The 21,485-nt window shown below is 39.5% G+C and overlaps 1 protein-coding gene across 3 annotated transcripts in view; it reads right to left on the bottom strand.

Moving 5' to 3' along the window:
• Window positions 1–51: 51 nt before the first annotated feature.
• Window positions 52–21,485, bottom strand: part of kif21b (kinesin family member 21B) — a 150,309-nt gene continuing 128,875 nt past the window's right edge. For all 3 annotated transcript variants that reach the window (XM_068007454.1, XM_068007456.1, XM_068007457.1), the window contains 7 exons: window positions 19,482–19,618; window positions 15,286–15,466; window positions 11,630–11,794; window positions 10,533–10,650; window positions 9,786–9,956; window positions 8,902–9,101; window positions 52–4,106 (listed from right to left, as the gene is read on the bottom strand). In XM_068007454.1, the coding sequence (XP_067863555.1) occupies window positions 4,010–4,106; window positions 8,902–9,101; window positions 9,786–9,956; window positions 10,533–10,650; window positions 11,630–11,794; window positions 15,286–15,466; window positions 19,482–19,618 (1,069 nt within the window). In that variant the 3' untranslated portion in view covers window positions 52–4,009. The remainder of the gene's footprint in view (window positions 4,107–8,901; window positions 9,102–9,785; window positions 9,957–10,532; window positions 10,651–11,629; window positions 11,795–15,285; window positions 15,467–19,481; window positions 19,619–21,485) is intronic.

Raw genomic sequence — 21,485 nt, 5'->3', positions numbered from 1 at the left:
GTGACTGGTGGTGACTTAAGTAACATCACAAAAATAATTTGTCGCTATATATTAATGAGGACTGCCATTTAACACATTTTATTTCAGTTGAACAACAGTATTTACATTCAACAATGATGTAACATCTTAAATAAATCTTTTTACATTTGTTACATTTTTTTTTACATCTTACATTTCCAAAAGGTCTTACATAATATATAAACATTTTTACAGAAATGTACAGGCAAAACAGTAGAATTATAAAGGCACTTGTTATCTTCACAGTAGCATTAACACTGCTCCAGTATGTGCTTAACATTACTGACTATTTTGAAAATGGAAAGAAACTCCTTTTGCCTGCAGTGGCCAACATGTCAAAACTGACAGGCCCTCTGCATCGCATTCTGTTCCACGGGAATATTGGTCAATTTTATAAAAAAAAACATTTCCACTGGTGTGTGGAAATTTAGCAAAATACAAGAGAAAATGCTGAATATCAATGGCTGACACATGTTAAAAAAGCAAGCTCCATTTCCCACAGAAATTGGAGTCTTGAGAGCTGTACAGCATGTTGACAAAGTGATGATTTTACCAACACATTCATATGCATGCCATTCCAAGTCATAGGAACCATTTTCTGTTCAATAAATCAAAACAATTCAATTCTTCTCACACCTTGGGCACGAGGGATTATCCAATACCAAAAATTCTACTGAATTCAATAGGAATCCGACAGCAGATACAGTGCAGATTTCTCAATGAGATGCCAAAGAATTTCCCTCTCCCCCAAATTAAAAAAAAAATTGTAAAATTTTGAACTGAGTATCCTATGAGCTGTTTTAGCATAACAGCTAAAGGCATTTAGAGCCTGAAGAATCAACTGTTAAGAGAAGCATACAACAAATGTTCAAAGTACAACCACAGCTACATTTACAACATTAGTTTGCCTAATACTGATGTGTCTAAATCCATTTATCTAACCTTCCCCTCCCCCAAAAATAGTACTGAGTTGTCATAGGCTTGATGTCAATTCAAGTAGTGTAATGTAAGACTGCACATATTACAGAGATATTTGTTTAAAGAACATCAGAAGAATTCAAAGAGCAATAATACTGATACCAGTACGTGTACCAAGGCAGCAAGAAACTCACTTATGGGCACTTTTTAAATCTATTGTTGGCCCAGGTTTTACTTTTGTTCTGCTAAATATAAACACTGTTGTATTGGAGTAAAATGTTACATATTTTCAATTTACCAAACACCAGTGTGTCATCACTAGGTATAATGCTACATTTTTATTTATGGGCAATTCTAAACCTACTGAATTCAAAGATTTAACCAAATGACAGACAACAAATATTAAAGTCAGACATATTTAAGTGGTCGACTCCTTCCAAATGGCTCAGTATTTTGTAAATGGCACAGTACTGCAGTCTAAATATTATATTACAATGGTATGTTGTTTAAAGAGAGTTCCAGGGCACTTAAAATGGTAAACCTTAAATAATTTATACATAGTTCTGTCCAACTAAGCAAAGTTGCTGCCACCAGAAATTACAACTGCCTCAAACAGCCTTCGGGCCACAAGGAGGAAGTTTTTTTTGCCATGTCTCTTTAGAGTTGTGGCCAGGAAATTATTTTGGTTCCATTACATACATACATAGATATATATATATAAAAAAGAACCAACCAAAAACCTTTTTTTAAAAAAATTAAAATGTTCTGTTCTGGTTTTTATATGTTTGGATCAGTTTATTATGAAAAACAGCCAGGGAAGGGTTATTAATGAACTTTGTCTACCACAGGACATGACACAAAAAAAATTCCCTTGAAGAAGTCTACAAGGCAAAAATGAGATATTGTTTATAAAAGACCTGATTTTGCTACAATGACACCAGCAACGTGGCTCTGTGGGATACAGAGAAAAAGTAAAATGACCTTTTTGCTTATCCACAGTAGTATATACGGTGAGCTTATTCTTGAATGAAATCATCATCCTTCTCTCAAAATGGACAGGTAGTTACAAAGTGAGCCTTTATTCTGCATCTAGCACAAGTGTACTACTCAAGAAAACTGCTCAATTAAAGAAATGCACCTTAATGTTAGTCATATAGCATTTCCCACTGGAAGGGAGAGTCAAGGAACTGAGCCATTTTAGGAAAATGGAGGTAGGAAAAGTACTATAATAAGCTTAGAGCAGCCTGACACATATTTAAGTAAGTGCCCTAACATGATGAGCATGATTGAGATAATTCCTGTGAGTTTTGATGTTTGCACACAAAAGTGTTTGACTTGCAAAAACCCATGGTGAACAAACCCCTTTAAGAGGACTGCTAAGTATTAAGGATATGCCAACACTGACTTTATCACAGAATTAACTGCTTTTGGAGGAAGTCTGGACCTCTTAGATTCGGTGAGTGATAAAGACCAGAGGTTTCAAAAATGTATGCAAATTGAGCTGCTGCTTGCTTAGTTCCATTTGGTTAGCAATGATCACGTGTGCATGTAGGGGAAGAAATACTGTAATAAAGATAGATACTGAAGATATGTGATGTAGATGATTAGAGAGTGTAATAGTCGCTACACCTGCAATCATTGCTGGGATTGCAATTTACGTAATCCAAATCAGTGAGGTCCCCACAAATCCCTAGGTTTTAAGGCTGGAGATCTTTCTCAGTGATATGTCAAAATATCCTGGAGGGTATTGTCAAACCCATGAGGTGCAGGCATGAGTCTCCAATGGCATTCTCTCGAGGTAAACTTTTATGCAAGGTATTTGAACATTTAGAATCTCTATACTGTCACTGGGGATAAAGAGAATTATTGTTTAGTGCACTGGTATACTTTAGTTCAAACCTGGAAACTCAATTCCACCAGCTAATCTGAACCTTCGAAAGGTATTGGTGATCAAAGGCATCCAATTTGTCTAGGTGTGTTTGTGTTATGGTTCAGCATTCATGTGTACCTAACAGAAATAGCAGCACCAGGCTGTGAAGACTAGTTTACTTATGGCAATAAACATTACAGGTGAGGGATGTTTTGTTCATCTATCCCACTAAATTGATGTGATGCCCAGTCTCTGGAGTTTTACTACAGGATGAGTGGATGTTGTTTCCAAGGCAAATTAACTTGACTTTCTACCTTTTATGTTGCAGAGCAGGTGGTGGATAAAATTTGCTTACTGACTAAAGCACAGTTTTAGGGAAGGTTTTTGGAGGCAGACTGTCCTGTTTGCTTCCCCATTATTTGGATAGGAAGGACTATTCTGCTCTTCAAGGATGCATATATCATCTGAGTAGACTGGCCATGGAAATATTTAGAGTCAATACTTATGCCTACAAGGGATCACAGTAGAGAGCTGCAATATCTAATTAACACCAGCACTAGAAGACAGCATTATCATGCAACTTTTGAATAGTTACTTTTTCCTCTGGATGGTTCACTAAACCATTGATTACGGAAACTGGTGGAGTCAAGGGCAAAGTTTGTCATTTTCTCCATTGATGGCTCCACTGGCAAGCCCGTGGAGCTCGTACATCCATAGATCGATGCAATACATCCATTATTCTTGGGTCCAAGTTACTTTCTTCCAATTATACTGTTGTGCTAAATTGAAGATAAGTGGAATTGGAGGATAAGATCAAGGATGTAATGTGGGGAATATTAATAATTTGCAGTATAATGAAAGCAGTATAAAGCTGCGGGAAATAATGTCTGAATCAAAATAACTCCACTCTTCAATGTACATAAAGGGCACTATGCTTTTGTCCGATTTACGAAGCGAGAGTGCAGCTCAGTATTTTTTGATGCTATGAGGACATCATTGTTAGTGCTGTTGAAATTACATTTGGAATAAGAAACTTGCAAAATTATTGCTTGCAGTCCTGTTTTGCTACACATCAGTTCACAATGGAAAACAAAAAGAATATTTTTCTTCTTCAGCTCAGAAAACCTTGGTTGCACAACTTCCAGTTCATTCCCAACCCTTATTATTCTTCTTTAAATATAGTTTGTTGAATTAAATACACAGTTAGATGCTGTCGGACATTTCCTGACTAATGTCTCTAATGTCCAGCATGTGTCCATTTGTTAATCCTTTTGAGTTCCAAGTTTTTACTGTGCAGTCACTGAAAGAAATAAGTTAAGGACACATTAAGAAAACAAATTTTGTAAAATAACTGTTGCAAACCCTACTTTTGTTTTTGTACTGAAGTATTATTACACTACGGAAATATATTGTCAGAAAATAATTGAATACATTTCAATTTAAAGCTTTTGGCATCAAAATGTATTAAATGTGTTAAAACACCAAAACACGCAAGAAAGCCATCCAAAGTTTTTTTTCTGGTTTCTCCCTATGAAATTTGTCATCTGTAAGACATTTTCAGGTGAGATGGCAGAGCTTTGAGAACCTCTGCATATTTCTATGACTCTCCCAGTCCAGCTCTGATCAGCCATCAAGAGCTTATAAGTCAGAAACATAAATAGTTGAGTCATCTCATGCCCTTAAAATGGAATATTCTGTTGTAAAGAGGCACTCAAACCTGTTAGACTGGTTGAAAATGGCCACGCTCACACTGTATCTAACTTGCTCCTTATCTCTTTCTAGTTACAAATCTATTCTTATCCTCTCTTTTGATTCTCCCTATGTTCTTCCACAAAAACCTGCAACTAGGTTTATTAAACTGATTTTAATTATATGCTCACAGTATTTCTGAATCTGAAGTTGCAAATTCCCATTTGTCATGCAGTTTTCTATTCAAATATTGCTCTGCGTGACTGTGAAGCTTCTTTAATAATAATTTTCCTCACTTCCTGACTTTTTATTTTCTGCGATCGGAACTAAATTTCACACTGATAATAAAAAATTCCAACACTTGGTGGTTTCTAAAGAAAATATTAACTCTTATTTCATGAATTTTGGAGATTTATCAAATTCTAACTTTCATCTCCCTTTCATGGAGGTCTCACAACCAGACATCATCCTTTAGTTAGAAGGGTAGCATTGTGTAAGCCATGGATAATAATCAGTGCCACTTTGGTCACTCCATGTTTGGTCAACAGGAGGCACAAGTTAGACAACTTCCCCTCTCCTCGAAGATGCCCTCACTTCTTGTCAGCCATTTTTTTTAGTAAGTCCAGCTGAAAAGTATCAAGTCATCCAAAGAAGGACACTGGCAGAATCAACTGAAATGCTGCAAATTTTTGAATTATTAAAGTGACTTTTATAACATTGTTACGATCCCTTAAAAATAGAACATTCAGCTTGGATAGATATCATACCAGTTTACCTTCTTTTTCGGTAAATCAAAACATACATTTATTTGAATCCCAAAAAACTGCTATATCTATCTTATTCCCCTAGGAATCACACAGATTTTGACCTTTTGCCACTTTCTAATGAAATAATTATACCCTCAAACAATTAGGTATCTTCTGGCAATGTAGCAATTGGTTATAAAATGTCCAGATTCTGTTCAGCCTTTCAAAGTTCAAGGAGTGTGTGGATTCAGGGAGGAAACAATTATAATGAAGATGGGTGGATGAAAAAATAGAAGATAAAACAAAAAGGGAATGAAAGGAAAACCGTCTAAAGTATAGGTGAAGATTTTACTTGGTGTAATATTATTCCCACTCCTCAAAACTTATGTCCAAATTCAGGTGAAGTAGTAAGATTATAGTAAAACATGGAAGGGATATGATAGAAGAAAGATAACCGAGTTGCATTTAAAATTGTAAATCCGATTCGAAGGTGACATGGACAGATATGTAAATGCAAAATGGATTTTAAGTAATGGTTTGGATTTGACATGCTTCTGTAGAAAGCATGCAGTGTAAAGCCACAGAACTTTGGTGAGATCTTTTGATATTGTATTCCCTCCTGTCTTTCTACTTCAGTTGCCCACTGCAGCTACACTTCCTCCCTCAGATGCATGGGTGGGACCATCAGCTGTTACAGAGATATCAGGGAGGCAGTTAATACAACTCCACAGGTACCAACTCAGGATGTGCAGTTCTGCAAATGGGATTATTCCTGTCAGTTTTTTTCCTCGCCTCACCAAAGGGCTTTGCTGCTATAAACACGTCTAAAAATTGGACAGATTTACCAGTGTGGGTAGCAGAGGTGGAGGGAGATTTTGGCTAGAATCTATGCTTGAATCCTCTGAGTGGGAGTCCAGTGTTCCTATGCTACAACTGGACCACCATCATATAATTTATTCCTTAACATCAGGGTTCGTCATCCTCATTCAGATAAATAAATGAGCAATTCTTGTCATGAAGCAGGACTTTAAAAAAAAAGGCCATAAAAGCCTAGAAAAAAAAATGCCTAAATCTAACTCAAAACAAATGTGCTAAAATAACAAAAATAAATTTTAGGGGAATCTGAAAAAATGGGTTACCAGAGGAAATTAAAATCCACAGTCATTAAAATGCCATACCAGCTTCAAAAAACCTGCTGGACTTAATTTTGAAAATGGTGAAATTTATGGCTTTCACTTTTATTCAGAAAGGCTTAGAAGACAAATCACCATACCAATAAGCAGCAAAGAAGAATCAAGTACGGAGCAGAGCAGAAATCAGGAGTTTAAGGTATACTACTGGCACGGCTCTTAATGGCAAGGACACGTCGAGGCAAACAAGGAGTAAGGCCTGCAACATAATTCCATAGCTTCACCTGGCAATCGCTGTAGCAGAAAGGAAAGAGAAAAAGAGAGATACAGGGATATAATACAAGTTTGAAAGATGTGAGAGAGAAAAAAGACCCAAGGATCTATTGATGCCTGACATAGGAACTGCAAGTAACGGTTTCTCCTTTATTTATTGAATACATATGCTCATTAAGGAGAACATAGCCATGTCAGGGAGTTGCCCTCTCCTACTGTGCATTCAGCAAAAGCACCAAACACTCCTAGGTTAGATTAAGGCACAAATAAAGCAATCTAAAGCTCTTTTCAATAATCAGGAGCAACATTTATGAGTGTGAAATCATGAAAACAGACAGCTATCCCCACAACCTAGTCTTTCAATCTCCTTGCCCTTAACTTAATTGTAAAGCTGTAATGGCAGCCATTCCTGGAGGAGTCCAATCATGGATGGCAACAGTAAAATATTTTAAGGCCACAACATGACAATTTATGATGACTGTACATTATGGATACACTTCAGGTTTCCCTCCATTTATAAGAATTACACAGCTAATAAAAGAGACAGCCTCGAGGCAAACCTAATGAGAGGCAGCCACATCCTGTGAGTGATACCTGGTCAATTTTTTTGTGAAAAAAGGTGATTGGCACTCCTGTTTGTATTTGGGGGAAGAAGAGGCATGCATCATTGTTATCATGGATCACATGGAAACAACATAATAATTTATTTGATTTGCATCATTGGATCAGGTGTTTGTAAACAAAAAAAAAGTTTACCAAACACAGTCATGAAGTTAGTTCCCCTTTAAGTCAGCTCTTAGGTTTTGATATAAATTTAGTTTAAATTCCCTTACCAGTAAAATAATTTGATCACAATATTAACTCCATTTTAGTGAAAAAGTCCATCTTTAGGGGATGATGTCAACACATTGTAACATAAGAAATAGGAGCAGGAGTAGGCCATACAGCCCCTCGAGCCTGCTCCACCATTCAATCAGATCATGGCTGATCTTCGACCTCAACTCCACTTTCCCGCCCGATCCCCATATCTCTTGATTCCCCTAGAGTCCATCCATCTCAGCCTTGAATATATTCAATGACTCAGCATCCACAGCCCTCTGGGGTAGAGAATTCCAAAGATTCACAACCGTCTGCGTGAAGAAATTCCTCCTGATCTCAGTCTTCAATGGCCAACCCCTTATCCTGTGACAATGCCCCCTGGTTCTACACTCTCTAGCCAGGGGAAACAATCTCTCAGCATCTACCCTGTTAAGCCCCCTCATAATCGTATATGTTTCAATGAGATCATCTCTCATTCTTCTAAACTTCACAAAGTATAGGCCCATTCCACTCAACTATATATCAACATTATATAAACTCAGTTTCTGGAATAGCTAGAAACAACCTCCTCTGACAATTCAGTTTGTGTTAGCAGTTTAGTCATGTTAGAAATTCTGTTTTGTACCTGATATTGAATATGTTGCAGGGAATTGGTGGGTTTGGAGGTTTTGTTTCATTTTTGATTGAAAAAGTAAAGAATTCCTAGCATCTGATCTGCTCTCCAATCACACTATTTAGCTTTCTTCCCTGTATTACTGAGTTTCGCAGTTTATATTTTTACAAAGGTTGCAGTGCATAAACTCTTTCTATTTATTTATTTAATTACATTATTTAAACTTAAATTTACCAATGTATTTTTTAAGCACTTGGATTAAATGATCCATTTTTTCCAGCTTTGGTTAAAATTGGCTTATTTGTTTTCCTATCTACACTTCTATGTTGAGTATTAAAAATTAAAATATTAGTTTTGAATTGCTCTAAAATGGGTTGAATCCATCTTTCAGGATACATTTTTAAGACAATCATTGTTGCTGCTATTCTTCTCTTCCCTATGAATGAAGTATGTGTTGCATTACGCCTCAACATTCCGTATGAAACTTAAAGGAAAAGGGAATCCTTGACTTAAGCTTAATAATTGAAGTGTCCAAAAGCAGTCTGTCTTGTTTCACGTAACAAAAAAAGCTTTAGATGAAATTTAACTGCAACAGGTTCAAATATCCTTGTTAATATCTATTTGGCACATTAAATTACACTACACAGCAGAATAAAACAACATTTTAACAAACTGAAGTGCATCAGTGACCAGAACTAAGATTCTGCCCACATTTTGAAACTCTGCAGCAGTATTTTTCCCCCTCATTAAACAAGCATGTCCTTTCTTGGCAGGATCACTGCTTTAATTGACTCCTGTAAACCTACACGAGTGTTAATGACTTACCTCGAAGCAGTGAAAATCCTGCTGGAGTTTGTGCAGATGGCATTAATGGGACTGTCGTGGCCTCTGATCTCTCCCAGTGGCGTAAAGTTGTCTATGTTCCAAACTTTAAGCATTCCTCCACGGCAACCACTCAGCAAGAGAGAGCGGCCAGGTACAAATGCCAGAGCACATACCCAATCCTTGTGAGCATTAGGAATTTGCTAAATAAAATTAAAATACATATATTAAATAAAAATTTAATGAAGCATGATTCGCTGAAATTAACACATTGCTCTAGAAATTCTGAAGATAATTAAGTACAAAATATTTTTCAAATAGATTTTTGTCTGATCACTTTACAATTCTTAAAGTTATCAAATGGTGAAGAGTAAATTACAAGAGAGAATATTTTTTTTAAAAAACAGAATGCTATACATGTGTATTTGTTATACAAGTTCCAGTTAAATCCCAGTGGGAGATTTGATGATGGAGACATGCTTTGCAGCATCTGTGCCCATTGGATGTCCTACCAGTAACCGTCAAAATGTCTGCCCATATATGGATGCACATATTATGGCACAAATACAATTTCAATATGTGCATAATATTAAGTGGGTGTTATACTGCAGAGTTGGCTTAAAGTCCACCATGATTTATGATTTTATGATGGTGCAGGTAGTATTAATGACAGGAGCCAGGATGAGCGGGTCCAACAGATGTTGTGAATAAACGAAGGAGAATCACATAACATGGCAGGAACAGTTTTCCCTGGGTATGATAGAGAACAATTACATCTCTTCTATTGATTACATAAGAAAATGTAAAGCAACAAGGGGAGAATGAATTATAAAACTAATCTGCAGCCTTTTGCTCTCAATGTGGAGGTCAGAGATTCAGTTGTGTACCTGTAATAGCTCTTGCCGTTCCAGGTCCCATTTTTTAATTCCATTGTCTCTTGATCCACTAAATAGGATGTCCCCGTGGATTCCCAGAGATTCAATTCCATCATAGTGGGGAGGCTCAAAATTATGTGTGGGACCAACATTTCCCAGAGTACTTTCAGCAATTTCAAACTTCTGCAGAGCAAATACATAGCTGTTAATATTTCAAAATTCAAACATATTCAGAAAATAATTTAAAAGAAACAAAAGGCAGTGCAGATTAAACTCTGAAGGAACATTATTTCCTCAATGGCCATTTTCTGAAATAGCCAGGAACAGTTTGATTTGTAAACTGCAGCTAGATCATCACAATAGCCATTGTGACATATTTGTGCTTCAGTAGGTATTGCATCTGTTGTAACATGAACTTCTACATTAAGGTTAAACTTAATTTCAATTAAAAAAGATAGTACCAGTTGCAATCTGAGTTGCTCTCGTATCACACATCAATGGGCTTTCCTACCATTTACTAATCTGGTAAATAATCCATAGAACATTTGACTGTATAATATGGTGCAAAAAATAAACTTAAAATACCATTTGTTTTTATTACACCAGTAACTTAATGTTGCAAAGTGGCAGACACTCAAACGATTGATTGATACTATTTAGACTAAAATTTAAAATAGAAATAGTATGAAGGGTTGCTTCTGGGGGTGGGTGAGTGGAGGTGGTTTATAATGTTGAGTTTAGAATCACAAAGAACATTACCTTCACATAGTGATCTTTGGATCCAGTGATAACCAAGTCATGTTTCGTTGCCATTCTCTCCACCGTGAGGCACATCACTGGACCAATGTGGCCCATCAGTTTCCCAACAGGCTGAATTCTATACGATGTGAAAGAGAGAAATTAAATGAGCTGGTCAAAGGGTGTGATGTGTGTGAGAGAACCAAGCCCCTGTATACGGGGGCAACTACCATTCTGAAAGAATACAAGCTCTTCTAACAATTGAATTACCACCACAAGGCAAAGTTCTAAGAAAAAGTAAAATCACTTTAAAGAAAAAAAAGTTTTAACATCCATTGAAATTGTTGATTTAAAAAAAAAATTCATTCTTGGGATGCCAGTGCACTAGCAACGCTGGCATTTATTGCCCTTGCCTAGTTGCACTCGAGATGGTGGTGGTGAGCCTTCTAGAACCGCTGCTGTCCCTGTGGTGAAGATGCTCCCATAATGTTGTTAACCAGGGAATTCCAATATTTTGATCCAGCGACGATTAAGAAACGGTGTCCAAGTCAGGATGATGTATGACTTGGACAGGAACTTGGAGGTGATGGTATTCCCATGCACCTGCTGCTCTTTTCCTTCTAGGTGGTGGAAGTCGCAGATTTGCAAGGTGCTGCCAAAGAAGCCGTAGCAAGGTGCTGCAGTGCATCCTGTAGATAGAACGCACTGCAGCCAATGTACAACAGTGGTGGAGGGTGTTGGATGTTTAGGCTAGTGGATGAAGTGCTGATGAAGTAGACTTCTTTGTCCTTCTTGAATGTTGTTGCATCGACACCCATTAGGCATGAAGAGAGTATTCTATCACACTTCTGACTTGTGCCTTGTAGGTGGTGGAGAGGCTTTGTGGAGTCAGGAGGTGAGTCTGACACATTCATTTTTTGAAGAACATAACCTATTTCATAAGTAATTTTTAATCCAGATTTCAATACAAAGAATATTCAATAATAAAGTGTCAAACATATCAGCTGTACATTTTTTAAGAATCTCCAATCTAATCAAATACACTAAAGAGAGGTTAAAATTCCTTGTATGCTACATAAAAATGAAAGGATGAAACATGTTCAGGAAAGGTGCCTTACTTTTTAAGATCCCAGATCCGAACAGAGTTGCCAGTAGCAGCATAGAGGAGTGTGCCAGCAGGATTCAGTGCAATCTGGTTAATCTGGTGCTCACCTTGTGCGATGCTCACAGTGCGGCTGGCTGTGCTGGCACAAGCATCACCTGAAATTACCTGACCAGAGGAACTGATCACAGAAAAAAAACAGATGGTCATTTATCTTCAAAATGTTGCACACTAGCATTTTGGAATCTATTAATTTTATTTAATTCAGCCTCGATGACTCCATGAATTGACTTGCTACCTGCAAACTGATCACCTAATATTATCCCAGTAATGTATGTGAGCTGTCATTACAGCAGGAATACATGGTAATAAATGGACATCCAATCTGTGGTCAAACAAGTGCGCTCGTGCTCTCCCCACTTCCAACCAGCAACTGAGTTAAAATAATTTAAATTATTAAATCATATGAAGTCTTATAAAGCTATTGGCTTGATCTTACTTTTGTCTCAACTCCCACCTCTCTTTAAAAAAAATCTTCATTTAAAGTAGATAACTAACAGCAAAGTGAGAAAGACAACATATAAATTGATTTCAATCAATTTTAAATCTAATTTAAAACCTTGAAAGGTACTCTTCAGTGAATCTGACACTTGCATCATGTTATGAGTTATGAAATTGTAACAAAAATTCTAGTTCTTGAAATAATGCGCTTAAGATCGAAAGGTCATTCTGCTCAATGAAGCTCATCCATTTAGTACCCTCACTTTCCCATTTTAGCATGCAACTGTTTTTGAATAGCCCAAGTATTATTAGGGCTGAAAATAGGCGATCCCACACCACCACCATAACAGTGATGGAGCAAGACTTCCTCTGCCCTCTATTCAATGCAACTGATTCCGTCGGAATTTCTGGGATTAGGCAATTGAAATGAAGTGGGTGTGCGCTTGTACCAGTATCGGCAAAGATTAGATGCTCATGAGGTTGGGGATGTTGGAAATTGCATCATTTCACGGCCACTAGAACCAAAGAAAGAAGCAACTTTCACAAATGGGCTTCCTTTAACATTTGAAGCCAGTCTTATATTTCTCTGTACATGTTCTGATGCTAGCATGCCTTATATCTAACATGATCAGAATTGAACAGTACTCCAAATGTACTCTGATCAGGGCAACACAAAGCTTTAACATAATCTCTCTAAACTTGTACTATTCTTGCTACATGTCCCAACATTTTATTAGCAATTTTAATTACTTTGCCACATTGTCCAGACATATAAAGTGACATGTGTGACATCTTTTACAGGAAGGTCGCTTTCCTTACAGCAGCTGATTGGCTTGCGACTGAAGCCCCCTTGAGATAAAGGCCAACATTCCATTAACCTTTTTGATTACATTTTGTAACTGTGCACTAGCCTTTAGTGACTTGTGTACCAGGACACCCAGCCTTTTGCAAATTCCTTTACTCCTCCACATTTCCTAGTTTCCCACTACTAAGAAAATATTCCAATTTGTTTTTCTTGGATCCAGAGTGAATTACCTCACAGTTCCTCACATTGAACTTCATCTGCCATAGTTTTACCCACTCACTTAATCTGTCTATGTTCCTTTGTAATTTTTTGGTCCCATCTAGACAATTTACTGTGCCTCCTAACTTAGTGTCACCTGAAAACTTAGATATACAACTCCCTATTCCTTCATTCAAGTCATTGATATGCACATGGTGAAAAACTAAGGTCCCGGACCCCGGTCCCTAGGGGATACCACTTGTCACATCCCACCAAATCAGAGTACATTCCCTTTATTCCTACTCTGTCTCCTACCTCCCAACCAATTAGCAACCCGTGTCATACGGTTACCTCCACGCACTTTTATCTTTGCTAATAATCTCCTGTGCATCACCTTATCAAATGCATTCCTGAAGTCCATGTTGATAACATCCATAGATATTACCCTATCCGCCATGTTAGTGACCTCATCAAAAAAATTCAACTAGATTAGTCAGATAAGACCTCCCCTTCACAAATCCATGTTGACTCTTTTTGATCAGCTCATTCTTGTTCAAGTGGTCAGTCACTCTGTCTGTGATGATAGACTCCAGTAACTTCCCCAAAACTGACAGGTCTGTAGTTTCCTGTTTTTTCTCTCCCTCCCTTCTTAAATAATGGAGTGGCATTTGTATTTTCCAATCTGGGCACAATTCCTGAATCTAGACAGCTTTGTGGGGCACCATTCAACACATCCTCCAGACTGAAATTGTATATCTCACAAGTACCCTTGGTTTCTTTATTTAAATTTGTTTTAATCCAATTACATGCTGTACCCTAGATTCTTGCGTTTTTTAAAAAAATTCAGAAGTCGTTCATGTCAAATTTTGTCAAAAGCGTACTGAATGTCCAAATAAACGTCATTATCTACCGCATCGGTGGCGCCTTCAAGTAAGTTAAGCAAATGCGTCAGGCAAGATCTTCCACTTCTATATTCATGTTATCTGTTTCCTGTTAAGTTGTTTATCTGTTATTCATGTTAGACTGTTGATGGGTCAAGTTTGAGCAGTTTTTAAGTAGAATCACTATGTGGGCTTGCTTTCAGAATTGCAGACCCTCAACTGTGCCCAAAAGTTCCTTAAAATTAATGGCCAGTTCCCTGCAATCTTTTCCCTAGTCTCCGCCAGCATCCTAAGAAATATGGCCCATAGGATTTGTTCATCATAGGTCCCTTTAATTTATCAAGTACTTCTGCCACATGGGTTTCATAATCCTTTGGGATGTGGAATATATCGTAACAGTTGAATAGGTTAGTATTATGCTCGTTACTGAATACTTCTGGGAAATATATTTAAGATTTCAACTATTTTTATCTTAACTTCACCACCATTTCTATATTTTAGACTTCTAACTTCCTCTCTACTCATTACTGAGTGTAACATCTTTACCTATACTCATCTCTGAGGACCTCTTTTTACACATCTAATATCCTTTTCATTTGTCCTATACTCCTTCCAGAGTTCTCTCCCTCCTTTTCCCCCGATGGCTTTCTTTAGTTCAATTTTTCTTTCGTACTCCTACTTCAATTTACCGATTCATCCATTCTTGGAAATGTTTGTTTAGCTCACATTTATTTTGTTCAGCATATTCGAGATTAAGTATTTCATTTTTCTCAACTGAGCTATTTTTCAATATTGCTTCCCAGTTAATGTTGAAGTTCTTCCCTTATTTGTTTGGAGTTTGTGTTTCTACAATCATACTTTTTCCCTGTCGACACAAAGAAATCCATCCAGCAAGACACTCAAATCAAAGGTCCTGTGCTGTAGGAATATTCTTCAAGCTGTTGGGATCTAGGAAATATCATCTGCAAAAAGAAATTAGCTAGATTTAAATAATGGAGTATGGGTAGATAGACATTCTGTAGTTTTTGCTCAGTGATCTTCAGGTTTGGGGAGGAAATTTAATAACTTTCATTCAGGAGAATACAAAGTTGGGCACAGCCCGTGATCGAGCAGAATGCACGTGGTCTATGGAATAACCAGATAGGCTGAATGAGCTTCTCTTGTTCCATGTTTCTTATATTTTTATTAATAAACTAACCTAAAGCTCAGTTAGAATCAGTGATGGGGTTGAACGTATACGAGATGAATGCTGTGTTCCATTACAATATAGGATGGGCAGATTCTTACGTTAGTGTCCTGATGCATTTGGGGGTGTCTCGGATGTCCCAAACTTTGATGTACGATGTGGAGACAGTAAACACAAGGCTGGAGTAACTGCAGTACTTAACAGAGACCACATTGTTCGGATGCCCTTTCAGCGTACTGATTTCCTGTCCAGTGGCCAAATTCCACACTTTACAAGTGCGATCTGAAAGAATCACAGAGCACAAAACTAAATGAAGTACAGGAAACTCAGAAATCTAGAATTAAGAGATTGTTAAGGCTATTCAAGGAAATTGAAAACAATTAAAAAACAAATTTAATTTGACCTCTGTTTTTAAGTTAGTACTGCATTATTAAAGATCTTGGGCCTGATTTTAGCAGGCCTGCGGGTTTCCGGCGGGTTGGGTTTCGGGTGCGTAGCCTCCGTGCCCGGTGAAATTAGTGGGTTGCCCGCGCGATCGTAGCAGGCAATGCACTAATTGGAATCACTTACCTGCTCCTCCGAGGTCCGCGCTGCTGGTCTGCGCGTCGGGCGGGCTGCGCATGCGCAGTACAATCTGTCAGCTGGAGGCTCTCTAGTTAAAGGGGCAGTCCTCCACTGACAGATTCTGCAACCAATGGAACAAATTACAGCATGGAGCAGCCCAGGGGGAAGGCTGCTCCCAGTTTAATGATGCCTCACCACAGGTATCATCAGATGGGGTGAGGAGGAGAGGGAGGACAGAGATCTTCCACCCGGCAGGCGGGAGGAAGCGGCCTGCCTCTGCTACCAAGAAGGCCTGGCTCGAGGTGGCAGAGGGGGTCACCTGCACCACCAACATATCGCCCACCTGCATACAGTGCAGGAGGCGCTCCAATGAACTCAGTAGGTCAGCGACAGTGAGAACACGTAGTCTTTCCCCTACACTCCGTCTGCCACAACACTGCCCCCACCCCACATCTCCTTCGGCACCGCCAACACTACTCTGTCACATCACCCCTCATACCCACTCAAACCCCATCCTCATCTTACCTGCACCTACTCACCTCGCCAGTACTCACCCGCCACTAACACGCAACCCAATCCTCATACAATCTCATGGCTCTATCCCATACTCACCCTCTCGTGCATCTCTCTCACGGCCAGCCTCACTCAACCTGCCACCACCTGTGCTGCAGCCACAGGGCATGCATCGCATATGTGCAGTAGGCAGCGTACGGCAAACGTGTCGTGAGCATGAAGGGGATGCACAAGGGTGTCTGAGGGTTTGCCATGGGTGTTACCTATATTGAATTTCAGAGCAACAAACATCACACATTATATTGGCACCACCACTGCCATGTCTCCGCGAATCCTGTCTGTTGTGTCCAATAATGCCCGCTCCTGGGTATCACTATGAGGACCCACCACTGATGCCACCCATTGTGTTACTGCAGAGTAGGTGCAGGTGTATTTGCAGGGCTCTTCCGCGCAGACGACCGAGAGACATCGGCGGTGTACCCGGCTGCACCCTGGAAGGATGCGGAGGAGAAGTTGTGGTGGGCAGTGGTGACTTTGGCAGCAACAGGTAAGAAGATGCTGCTTGGTCCATCAGGGAGCAGCTAGTCGTTAAGGAGGCTGCAGATGTCGGCGACTACCTGGCGATTGACTCTGAGCCGACGTATGCACTGCTCCTCGGAGAGGTCCACGAAGCTGAGCCTCGGTCTGTACACCCTGTGCGGAGGGTAGTGCCTCCTGCGACGCATCTCTCTCTGCGGTTGCCCTCCCTCCTGCTGTGCAGGTGGGTGTGCCACAGCACCGTGTTGGGGGGCTCCACGTCTCCGAGGTGGACTGCGAGGCTGGTCATGCTGTTCGTCCTCCGAGGATGTCAACGCACCACCCATCTGGCAGGTGTTGGTCTGAGGGGTTGTGCAGGGTAGGTAGGTGGTTCCTCGCACTGGGGCTGTGGTTTCACGTCGGTGTGACCTCTGGCTTGGCGGGGGGTGGTGGAGGGCAGGGGTTGCCCTACGTGACGCGGTGGCCTCCTGCGTGGGTGAGGGCTCTCCCACCCGCTGTGGAGTGCACCTTGGCAGCTGCCACAGGCTGCTGGCTGGAACACGACCGGTTGAAGGGAGACTGTTTCCCCCAGTGTGTGAAACACACTGCGTTGAAGCTAAAATCCCACACTTCCTGTTTTGACAGCTGCTTCAGCTCATTTAATGACCTCAACAAGCAAGGTAAGTACACTCAAGTGGAACCCCGCTGGCTTTAATTGCCTGCGGGATTCCCACCAGCGGGGCCTGCGCACGCAGCCCCGCACGTCAGCGCAGCACCCGGAAGTGGCCGGGATCTCGGCGCGATCCGGTCACGTGACTGGATATCGGGATTTTCGGGGCCACCCCGCTGGAAACCCGACGCTAAAATCGAGCCCCTTAATTCTTGAGGAACATATTCACCTAAATTGCTACATATAATTCTCTTGTTTAATAAGGGAAACTATTTGCACATTTAGAAGTGTTCCATATTACTGTATTTTATGCTTTTAAATTGCTGGTTAGTGGCATCCAGGCAATAATATTGTGTAGAACGCCTCCCCTAGTGCAATATCAAAAGTAGGCAGTGCTGTCCATCACCCAACAGGCCATTTACTGCATCACAATAGGGGTCTTTCTGGGCTGACTCAAGCCAATATTTTTTATCGCATAAGGTTTTCCATTTATATTAGACTGATATAGATTTCAATGTTTAATAGTTCATAGAGGAGGCTCTATGAACTATTTTACTCCTTTTTTCCAACATCACAATTATGCCTCTTTGCATAGCTGAAAATACCTATAATTTTACTGTCTAAACTTTTAGATTTATTGTTTGACAGTCTGTTGGCATGTTCTGTTGTCCAACATTGTGGTAGCAAACAGACCAACATCCACAACTCCTCACACACTGGTTTCTCAATCTCAGCCAAGCTGTCCACGAGATGGTGAATTGAAAGGACAAGTAAAAGTAAATTAATCGGCACCACTTTCAACCAGCTGCTTACATAGTGGCATTGGCACAGCTCTAGGTACATGACATATGGTACGTCAGAGTAGCAGGTGCTAAATCTAGAGAAAAAAATTGTTTTTAAACATGTTGCAAATATTGTTATCTGTTACCAGTATGAATTGAAAAAGTTTAGTATCCCCTCCAATGCTGGAATTTTAGATCATTTTACAATTAAAGGTGAAAGAGTTCCTCCATTTGCGATATATAGCAACATCATAAATACACTCTTTATAGTCATGTTTAATAGTAAACAGAGCAAAATTTCTCCGTAAATGGTTTATGCAATTAAGCAAGTTGCACTTAAATGAATGGTGGATCCTTTCAATGTCACAATGAAAATAAGACACTGAAATAATGAACTTACTTTAAACAGAAATGATTCTCGTTACATTTTTTGAACCTTACAAGGTAAGCTTGTGTTGGTTCAGTGTAACACACAACACAAACTTGATCATGTGTGTCAGATCCGGAAATTGAAAGCAACTCAACAAGTCAGAATAAATCTTAGAGGCAAAATGTCAAAATTTTATGTTCAATTAAATGGATTGACTATAGTTAAGAAATTATGGGAAACTAGTCTCTAACAGCCAGGGGGTCAGCTGTTCCTTTTTAATACCATTCAGTGCCCATAGAAAATGTTAGGCTTGTTTGTTCATAACAGAACAGAATAATAAAACTCTAAAATATTTTAAAACACATTTGATTGGCAACAGGCCACTTTGGGAAAAAAAACTGAGAACTCTCATTAGAACAGTTTCTTTCCTTTTGTATAAAAAAAGAACAAAAGCACAATATTCACCAAGATAAAGAATGTGAAATATGGGACATGGAACATTTTTTTTTAAAACCTGATTTCAGCATTAGGATGAAGCGCTCCCAAGTCAGGAATGACACAGTAAAATGGAAAATAAAGCTCTCTTAACTCTGTCCAAGAAATTTCTTTCACCTCAACCCCTTTGCTGCACCGGAAGGGCATTTTTCATTTCACACAATAGTCATTCAGCAGCTTCTCTGAATAAGATGGCTAATTTAATGCCAGTGTTGTTCTGTCAGCCTATTGAGACAACCCAGACTCATCCCACATTAGATCCTTCCAGCCAACAGACAAAAAACTTCACCACATCAGTTTAGACAGAATGTGAAGTCCCAGAGGTAAAAAGCCAGTTTCAATACCATTGTGCCACCCAGCCTCTGCCTCTCCCCATTAAGTTCTTACCTTTTGAGCCTGTGAATAGCAGGTCATTAGTTGCATCTAGACACAGCACAGGCTTAGAGTGCCCTTCAGCAACAGAAATACATTGGAGTGGGGCAGTCCTGCTGCCCTTGGCACCACCAACTGGATTAATCACACCCCTGATAAAAGAACAGATGATGGGTTAACAAACTCCATTGAATTTAAGTGCTGTTCTCAAGACAGTGATTGGTATATTTGGAAATTGGCTCTATTGATATAGAACAGAGTAGAAGAAAAAAAACACAAGTGGTGATTTTGATGAAAAACCTATACTACTTTCACTTTCCAAAAATAAATTAAAAGAACAATGTGAATAGGTCACCTATTCAAACACAAACATTCCAGATCTGAACTAATGCACATACGTAACATCATCAGTTTGATAAATCCTATTCAAATACGATGTTTGGGCATTTTACAACATTTAGAAACACACAAATACAAAATACAAACTATTTACATAAAGTAAATGGTGATCAATTTTCCTTTTCCATGCACTAGTTCTGTAACTATTAAATCAGCATTTTATATTAAGTAGAATTTGGTTGCCATAGAAAATGTTGCATTTTTAAAAAAGCAAACATATTTGTCAGATGATAAAAATCATGCAACAGTAAACATGCATGTAACGTTATTGATTTCCATTAATGTCACAGTTTGCCAACCAAATCAATGATTATAAGTATTAAGTGCCAAAAATGAAGATTCATTCAGATACTATGCAACTTCAGAGCTTGTCAATGACTATTGCTGTTTTATGGAGATTTTGATCACACAATATCTCCCTTCCCTGTGACCTCTACCACAGAGAAGGACAAGAGCATCAATATGGTCAGAACACCACCATCTCCAAGTTTCCAACTCACATATAATCCTGATTTAGACATGTATCGTCGTTCCTTCGTCATTTCCAGTCAATATCCTGGAATTCTCTACCTAAAACCATTGTGGGAGCACCATGATTACAAAGTTATGTTGCATGCAGCAAGACCTGGACAACAGCCAGGCTTGGGCTGATAAGTGGCAAGTAACATTTGCTCCAGACAAGTGCCAGGCAATGACCATCTCCAACAAGAGAAAATCTAACCACTTCCTCTTGACATTCAACGGCATTACATTGCCAAATCCCATCATCAACATCCTGGGGGTCACCATTGACCAGAAACTTAACTGGATCAGCCACATAAATATTGCGGCTATGAGAGCAGGTCAGAGGCTGGGTATTCTGTGGCAAGTGACTCACCTCTTGACTTCCCAAAGCCTCTTCACCACCTCCAAGGCACAAGTCAGGAGTGTAATGGAATGCTCTCCACTTGCCTGGATGTGTGCAGCTGCAACAACACTCAAGAAGCTCAACACCATCGAGGACAAAGCAATCTGCTTGATTGGAAACCCATCCACCACCTCAAACATCCATTTCCTACACCACCGGTGTACTGTGGCTACAGTGTGTATTACCAAAGGATGCAGTACAGCAACTTGCCAAGGCATCTTCGACAGCACTTACCAAACCCGCGACCTCAACCACCTAGAAAGGACAAGGGGAGCAGGTGCATGGGAACACCATTTCCAGGTTCCCCTCCAAGTCACCTACTATCCAGTCTTGGAAATATATCGCCATTCCTTCATTGTCGCTGGGTCAAAATCTTGGAATTCCCTACTTAACAGCACTGAGGGAATATCTTCAGCACGTGAACTACAGCAGTTCAAGAAGGCGGGCCACCACCACTTTCTCGAGGGCAACCAAGGATGGGCAATAAATGCTGGCCTTGCCAGCGACGCCCACATCCCGAGAATGAATTAAAGAAAAGGACTGCAGCAGTTCAAGGAGAAGGCTCACTACCACCTTTTCTTTGCAACTAGGAATGGGCAATAAATGCAGCCTTGCCAGTGTTGACCACATCTCAAGAACAAATTAAAAAAGAATGTAAAAGAAAACAGCATCGAATACTTCAATCTGTGATTTGAAAGAAAGTGTCGATTATG

Source organism: Heptranchias perlo, chromosome 27 (assembly GCF_035084215.1).
Source record: "Heptranchias perlo isolate sHepPer1 chromosome 27, sHepPer1.hap1, whole genome shotgun sequence".
NCBI lineage: Eukaryota > Metazoa > Chordata > Chondrichthyes > Hexanchiformes > Hexanchidae > Heptranchias > Heptranchias perlo.
The sequence above is the reverse complement of the archived record's forward strand: the minus strand, read 5'-3'. Positions and strand labels throughout refer to the sequence as shown.